General features: G+C 45.9%; 1 protein-coding gene across 1 annotated transcript in view; it reads right to left on the bottom strand.

Annotated features, from left to right (window-relative positions):
• wdr47a (WD repeat domain 47a) overlaps nucleotides 1-9480 on the bottom strand; it is a 40871-nt gene that overhangs the window by 9557 nt on the left and 21834 nt on the right. Inside the window, 1 exon segment of the mRNA XM_070436766.1 lies at nucleotides 8611-8877. Within this exon segment, the coding sequence (XP_070292867.1) occupies nucleotides 8611-8877 (267 nt within the window).

A 9480-nucleotide genomic window follows, 5' to 3' on the forward strand; every position in this document is an offset into this window, starting at 1 on the left:
GGCCATTGCAAATAATGTTTTATTCAATACCGGTGGATGTGCCCAAATTCAAAGGCAAATATACTTCATAGGATAATAAATCAGTGGGAGGCAGGTAGCCTAGTGGTTAGAGCACTGGGCCAGTAACCGAAAGGTTGCTGGATTGAGTCCTGATCTGTCGTTCTGCCCCTGAACAAGGCAGTTACCACTGTTTCATGTAGGCAATCATTGTAAAACAATAACAATGATTAAATCCTGAAGCTGCTGGGACATCAGTGTAGGTGTTTCTATGGTTACTCACCTAAAACCTTTTGTCAATAGGGGGAGCTGTTAGCATTTTTTTTTTTTTTTTACATTTCCAAATTAAACTGCCTCGTACTCAATTCTTGCTCGTACAATATGCATATTATTATTACTATTGGATAAAACAATCTCTAGTTTCTAAACCGTTTGATTATGTCTGTGGGTGAACCAGAACTCTTTCTACAGCGAAAATCATGACAGGACATGCGAAGCTCTGAAAATAGTCTCTGATCTCGGATCATTTTTAAGCTCTGTGTATGCCCTATGGATCGAAATGAACTGCACCCGCTTCCCTGGATGTCAGTAACCAATGAGAAGTGGAATGGCGTCTACGTGTTTCTCAGAGTTTATAAACGCAATGGAGTGAGGTGTCCCTTCTTTTGGACGCCGCCAGGACGCAAGGAGGACCTCAGAATGCATGCTCAAAAGCTCTCGTTATTGATCAAAGATATATCCGTCTGTGATTAATTCGATATAGGTGTTAGAAACATCATAACGAAGTTATTTGAAACCGATTTATATCAGTTTATGCGAGTATATTGATATTTTTCGGAATTTCCTTAGTATTGCGTTTGAGGATTTGGACATGTGTGTGCCGTGTAGCTATCGTTAGCTGCTAGTTCCGAAGTTGAAGAGGTCGTTTTACAACAAAGCAACGATTCTTTTGGACAAAGGACACATTGCCCAAGATACTGATGGAAGCTCATCCAAAAGTAAGAGTTATTTATGATTTTATCCGTATTTATGTGGAAAAATGTAAACGCAGTTGTCGGCCATTTTTTGCGGCACTAGTCTGGCTGTAACTCAATGTATGTCTAGTAACGTTCATTTAAAAATCTAAATCAGCGGTTGCATTAATAACCAATGCATCTTTCATTAGCTGTCCAACCTGTATTTTTTTGTCAACTAATCGATAAATATCGTAAACATAGGTGCTTTCCAAGATGGCGCCGGCCAGAATGCATGCCATGTTTTGACAGATTACATTGCATAACCACGATTTGTGATGCTAAATATGCACATTTTCGAACAAACTCTATATGCATTGTGTAATATGATGTTACAGGACTGTCATCTGAAGAATTCTGAGAAGGTTAGTGAAAAAATTAATATATTTTGGTGGCGATAACGTTATCGCCCTTTTGCCTTGATTCAATGCGGGGGTGTGTTAGCTCATGTGGTATGCTAATATAACGATATATTGTGTTTTCGCTGTAAAACACTTAGAAATCTGAAATATTGTCTGGATTCACAAGATCTGTGTCTTTCAATTGCTGTAGGCTGTGTATTTTTCAGAAATGTTGATGAGGATATTTTGGTAATTGACGTCGGTCTCTAATTATTCCGGCTGCTTCCAACGCTATTTCAGATGCAGCTGCAATGTAGAACTGTGATTTATACCTGAAATATGCACATTTTTCAAAAAAAACATATGCTATACCATAAATATGTTATCAGACTGTCATCTTATGAAGTTGTTTCTTGGTTAGTGCTATATATATCTTTATTTAGTCGAATTAGTGATAGCTACTGATGCAGGGAAAAAATGGTGAGAAAGAAAGTTGTGTCTTTTGCTATCGTGGTTAGCTATAGATTTACATATTGTGTCTTCCCTGTAAAACATTTAAAAAAATCAGAAATGATGGCTGGATTCACAAGATCTGTATCTTTCATCTGGTGTCTTGGACTTGTGATTTAATGATATTTAGATGCTAGTATTTACTTGTGACGCTATGCTAGGCTATGCTAGTCAGCTTTTTTACTGTGGGGGGTGCTCCCGGATCCGGGATGAGTACCAAGTAAAAGTTAAAGACACAAGTCCTCATAAGAGACTTCAGTTAAGTGTCCTCAAATGGGCAAACTTTACGAAGATTATCCCCATTTTCCAGTGTTCCCGCAGAGAGGGATTCTTTCTCAAAAACAGAGTAAAGATGCCTCAAGATGCCGCCTTCTGAGGACAAAGTAATGAGGCTGATGTGCATCAAAAAGCTTTACTTTCCAACAGCAGCGGCCACTTTGAGCAGGCCAAGGTCCACCGCACACCAAGTAAGTTAGAGGCATATTATTGGGTTGGTCAGGCCCTGTCCTAGCACTTCTGCTGAACCCCTCTGGCATGTACACTGCTCAAAAAATAAAGGGAACACTTAAACAACACAATGTAACTCCAAGTCAATCACACTTCTGTGAAATCAAACTTGTCCACTTAGGAAGCAACACTGATTGACAATACATTTCACATGCTGTTGTCAAATGGAATAGACAAAAGGTGGAAATTATAGGCAATTAGCAAGACACCCCCAATAAAGGAGTGATTCTGCAGGTGGTGACCACAGACCACTTCTCAGTTCCTATGCTTCCTGGCTGATGTTTTGGTCACTTTTGAATGCTGGCGGTGCTCTCACTCTAGTGGTAGCATGAGACGGAGTCTACAACCCACACAAGTGGCTCAGTTAGTGCAGCTCATCCAGGATGCACATCAATGCGAGCTGTGGCAAGAAGGTTTGCTGTGTCTGTCAGCGTAGTGTCCAGAGCATGGAGGCGCTACCAGGAGACAGGCCAGTACATCAGGAGACGTGGAGGAGGCCGTAGGAGGGCAACAACCCAGCAGCAGGACGCTACCTCGGCCTTTGTGCAAGGAGGAGCACTGCCAGAGCCTGCAAAATGACTCCAGCAGGCCACAAATGTGCATGTCTCACAGAAGTGTGATTGACTTGGAGTTACATTGTGTTGTTTAAGTGTTCCCTTTATTTTTTTGAGCAGTGTATAAAGACTTGGAATGGATTGATAGACTAGAGTAATGATGTGGATCATGTGCATTTCAGTTTAGTTAAACATCGTTGCCAACTATTCACATCAGTTAAAATGTTGCAATAACTAGGCAGCCAACTGTCTGTAGTAGGAAACAGAGTAGTTATCAATAAGCCACGTATATCACACATGACGTGAGTCACGACCCCAAGATAGTTCAAATTATATAAACATTAACATCATCCAGTAAAGAGAGACATCATTTGATCTTTGGAAATAACACTTTCATAAATGCATGGCGCGCGGGCCTCGCTTCACATTAGACATCTTATTTTACAATGCTATCAATGAACCAGCCTTAACGAATTAGTTTATTTACATATCAAATGTGATTGTCCAACATTAGTTTTATACCTTCCTCCTTTTGTGGCCGTCTAGAGTGACCTCTTCCCCTGCTGTGGTGCTGAATGGCAGCGGGCCTGGGGCGGACCGACCCTGGGGCGGACCGACCCTGGTGTTCCTCCAACACCTCTCCCCAGTTGTTATTTAAAATGCTCATGCCTAGGCTAAATTAAATTAGAGAGACCTCGATTTTATTTGAAAACAGCTGTGCTTGTTATTTATTAATTAAAATGTTCATACAAACAGCCTATAGGACAGGTCGTTCACAAATGATTTTATACCATATTACATTTTAAGTTGTGTTTAATTAATGTGAAGCGACTTGTTCTTCTAGGCTGAATTGTGTTTCTTCGTGATATTAATTTATGATTTCAGCAGGGATGAAGATACAACAGGCAGTTTTATGCTTTTCAATAAAACCTGTCGTTGGTATAAGAACATTGTTTTATTACAACTTTACAGGCCAATTTATATTCTGTTCAGATGAATTACATAATAATAATAATGTGATTTTGAGCTTACAGTGGGTGGACACTAACGCGTTACGCAGCCAATGCATATGAATTTCTCAAATGTCTACAAAACCCGCCATGTACACAAAGAAAAACACGTATACACCCCGCCATACAGACACCCACCCACAGACACACTCCCCGTCCCTCACACACACACGTATCTCACCTCTGGGAGACCACGGGGGATTCATTAGGTGGGGCACCTCCCGTCCCCCTGCGGTGCGTTGTGGGTGCTGCTGACCACCCTCCTCCCCTGAGGGCGGCCCTGCTCGGGGGTCAGGGTCACAGGGGGTCAGGGGTCAGGGCTGCGGGGTCACCGTTGTTGTTCTCGGGGGTGGGGCCCGTGCCGTTACACTGCTGGGACAGAGACTGACCTCCTCCCCTAGACTCTCCATCCCTACGTTCAACTCCTCCAGCTTCTGAATAGACCTGGGTAGACAGAACAAAACCGGGTAATACACACACACACACACAGGTGTAATCTCTGCTGGTCTTGTGCCATGTCTCTTTACTAATGTAATTCATGTAAATGTCACTCTCTGATGTCAGCATAGTTAGATAATGACAGTCTGGCTCTAGACACACAGACAGAGCATAGTTAGATAATGACAGTCTGGCTCCAGACACAGACAGAGCATAGTTAGATAATGACAGTCTGGCTCCAGACATACAGACAGAGCCTAGTTAGATAATGACAGTCTGGCTCCAGACACACAGACAGAGCATAGTTAGATAATGACAGTCTGGCTCCAGACATACAGACAGAGCGTAGTTAGATAATGACAGTCTGGCTCCAGACACACAGACAGAGAGCGTAGTTAGATAATGACAGTCTGGCCAGACACACAGACAGAGCATAGTTAGATAATGACAGTCTGGCTCCAGACACACAGAGAGCATAGTTAGATAATGACAGTCTGTCTCCAAACAAGACAGAGAGCATAGTTAGATAATGACAGTCTGGCTCCAGACACACAGACAGGAGAATAGTTAGTATGATGTGTGGTTCCAGCACCACAGGAGCAGCTGGTGCTCAGGTATTAAAGACAACTTCATAAAGAACAGGGGAGCATTGTGTTAATGAGTTGTGTCTCTGTGTGTGTGGGGGGGGGGGGCTTGTGGCTTCCTCAACCACACCCCACCTCTCCCCAGCCCAACTCCCAGGCACACCCTGCTCCATCTGGGGCTCTGTTACTAAGTTCCATATACACCCCATCATTACACACCTCATAGACACCCACCCATAGACACCACCCACCATAGACACCCACCCACCCACCCACCCACCCAAGACAACCACCCACCCATAGACATCCACCCACCCATAGACAACCACCTACCATAAGACCACACCACCCACCATAGACAACCACCCACCATAGACAACCACCCACCCATAGCCACCACCCACCTCACCCACCTACCCATAGACACCACCCACCATAGACAACCACCACCCATAACATCCACCCACCCATAGACAAACCACCCACCATAGACACCCACCCACCCATAGACACCACCCATACACCCACCACCCATAGACCACCACCCACCATGCAACCACCTACCCATACACACACCCACCATAGACACACACCTACCCATAGACACACACCTACCCATAGACACCCACCCCATAAACAACCACCCACCCATAGACACCCCCACCAGACACCCACCTACCCATAGACACACCCACCATAGACAACCACCCCCATAGACACACACCCACCCATAGAACACCACCCACCATAGACAACCACCCACCCATAGCAACACCCACCCATAAGCACACACACCACCCCATAGACAACCACCCCACCTAGACAACCACCCACCCATAGAACAACCTAGCCCACCCAAGAGACCACACCCCACCATAGACACACCCACCATAGACACAACCCACCAACACACACCACACCCATAAGACACACACCCCCCATGACAACCACCCACCCATAGACAACCACCCACCCATAGAGAACCCACCCATAGACACACCACACCCATAGAAAACCACCTACCCATAGACAACCACCCACCCATAGACACACACCCACCCATAGCACCACCCACCCATAGACAACCAACCCACCCATAGACCACCCACCCATAGACAACAACCACACCATAGACAACCACCCCCCATAGACAACCACCCACCATAGACAACCACCCACCATAGACACACACCCACCCACAGACACACACCCACACAGACAACCACCCCGCCACAGACACCACCCACCCAAGACAACCCACCACCACGACACCCACCCACCCACAGACACCCACCCACCCACAGGACACCACCCACTCAGACACACACCCACCCATAGAAACACACCAACCCATAGACAACCCCACCCATAGACACACACCCACCCATAGACACCACACACCATACACACACCCACCCATAGGACACCCACCCACCCATAGACACCCACCCACATGACACACCCACCCATAGACACCACCCACCATAGACACCCACCCACCCATAGACACCCACCTACCCATAGAACCCACCCACCATGACACCCACACCCATAGACAACCACCCACCCATAGACACACACCCACCCATAGAACAACCACACCACCCATAGACACCCACCACATAGACACACCCCATAGAAAACCACCTACCCATAGACCACCAACCCACCATAGACACCACCCACCCATAGACACCACCTACCCATAGACAACCACCTGCAACAACAAACCTGACGACCCCCTTCCACCAACCAAACTCCACACACACAATCCAACTCCCCTTCCAGCCCTGTTAGTGGAAGAACACGACAGTCCTATCTCTAAGCAGCAGCAGCACATGTAGTGGAACAGGGACAATAGAACAGTCCCACGGGCCACCACCTCCAGGCTGACTCCATTAACATTGTTTTTCTAGACAAGATAGAGAACCTGATAGGGGCTCTATGAACATCAGCCTAGACACAGAAGAAATAATCGGTCTACTGATACTGTAATAGTCTTTCATAGAGATGACATCATAGGGTCAGGCCATACCTCCCTTCAAGACTGTGGGTGCGCAATCAGTTGAGCAAGAAGCTTTTGATCGCTCTCCCCATCTACCCCCTCTCCTCCTTCACCCCCCTTCCCCTCCAACCTCCCCCTGTATTATTTTAGAAGGGCAGATGGAAATGACATCATTGAATTCTTTGGCCTTTCTTAGTTCTTTCTATTCTTCTAACTAGACTCAAAATGGTCATATTAGTGTTTAAAATCAAGTCTGTCCGCTAATGTCATCGATGAGTCAGTGTCGAACTCTCCCTGTTGCCAGCCATTGCAAAATAATGTTTTTATTCAATACCGGGGGATGTGCTCCAAATTGGCCGCCTTCTTGAGGACAAAGTAATGAGGCTGATGTGCATCAAGCTGCTCCAAGGAGTTGGACAAGTTTTACTTTCCAACAGCAGCGGCTCACTTTGAGCAGGCCAAGGTCCACCGCACACCCAAGTAAGTTAGAGGCATATTATTGTGTTGGTCAGGCCCTGTCCTAGCACTTCTGCTGCCACCCCTCTGTCATGTATAAAGACTTGGAATGGATTGATAGACTAGAGTAATGATGTGGATCATGTGCATTTCAGTTGAGTTAAACATCATTGCCAACTATTCACATCAGTTAAAATGTTGCAATAACTAGGCAGCCAACTGTCTGTAGTAGGAAACAGAGTAGTTATCAATAAGCCACGTATATCACACATGACGTGAGTCACGACCCCAAGATAGTTCAAATTATAATAAACATTAACATCATCCAGTAAAGAGAGACATAATTTGATCTTTGGAAATAAGCACTTTCATAAATGCATGGCGCGCGGGCCTCGCTTCACATTAGACATCTTATTTTACAATGCTATCAATGAACCAGCCTTAACGAATTTAGTTTATTTACATATCAAATGTGATTGTCCAACATTAGTTTTATGCCTTCCTCCTTTTGTGGCCGTCTAGAGTGGCCTCTTTCCCCTGCTGTGGTGCTGAATGGCAGCGGGCCTGGGGTGGACCGACCCTGGGGCGGACCGGGCCTGGGGCGGACCGAACCTGGTGTTCCTCCAACACCTCTCCCCAGTTGTTATTTAAAATGCTCATGCCTAGGCTAAATTAAATTAGAGAGACCTCGATTTTATTTGAAAACAGCTGTGCTTTGTTATTTATTAATTAAAATGTTCATACAAACAGCCTATAGGACAGGTCGTTCACAAATGATTTTATACCATATTACATTTTAAAGTTGTGTTTAATTAATGTGAAGGCGACTTGTTCTTCTAGGCTGAATTGTTTTTCTTCGTGATATTAATTTATGATTTCCAGCAGGGATGAAGATACAACAGGCAGTGTTATGCTTTTCAATAAAACCTGTCGTTGGTATAAGAACATTGTTTTATTACAACTTTACAGGCCAATTTATATTCTGTTCAGATGAATTACAATAATAATAATAATGTGATTTTGAGCTTACAGTGGGTGGACACTAACGCGTTACGCAGCCAATGCATATGAATTTCTCAAATGTCTAACAGAAACCCTGCCATGTACACAAAGAAAAACACGTATACACACCCGCCATACAGACACCCCACCCACAGACACACTCCCCCGTCCCTCACACACACACGTATCTCACCTCTGGGAGACCACGGGGGATTCATTAGGTGGGGGCACCTCCCGTCCCCCTGCGGTGCGTTGTGGGGTGCTGCTGACCACCCCTCCTCCCTGAGGGCGGCCCTGCTCGGGGGTCAGGGTCACAGGGGGGTCAGGGGTCAGGGCTGCGGGGTCACCGTTGTTGTTCTCGGGGGTTGGGCCCGTGCCGTTACACTGCTGGGACAGAGACTGGACCTCCTCCCCTAGACTCTCCATCCCTACGTTCAACTCCTCCAGCTTCTGAATAGACCTGGGTAGACAGAACACACCGGGTAATACACACACACACACACACACACACAGGTGTAATCTCTGCTGGTCTTGTGCCATGTCTCTTTACTAATGTAATTCATGTAAATGTCACTCTCTGATGTCAGCATAGTTAGATAATGACAGTCTGGCTCTAGACACACAGACAGAGCATAGTTAGATAATGACAGTCTGGCTCCAGACACCACTGTCATGGGCCATAAAATGTCTCACTGTTGCACTACCACATACCAATGCTACAAATCACCCCTCAACACACTCAGGGACACACCTCACCTCGCATACGACAATCCGCCACCTACCATCACGAACACGCCAATTGCAGCCTCAGAAGACAAGGTGAAGGCACGTATCCCCATAGACACCAACCACCACCCATTCGACACACACCACCATAGACAACCACCCACCCATAGACAACACCGCACCAGTCAATACAAGCCACCACCCCATGAGAGACACCCACCTACCCATAGAAACACCCTACACTAGCCGACCACCCATAACACCACACCCATCGACAACCACCCACCATGAGACACAACTACCGCATAGACACCACCGCACAACAACCTGAGACCCT

This window comes from Salvelinus sp. IW2-2015, linkage group LG32, assembly GCF_002910315.2.
Source record: "Salvelinus sp. IW2-2015 linkage group LG32, ASM291031v2, whole genome shotgun sequence".
Taxonomy (NCBI): domain Eukaryota; kingdom Metazoa; phylum Chordata; class Actinopteri; order Salmoniformes; family Salmonidae; genus Salvelinus; species Salvelinus sp. IW2-2015.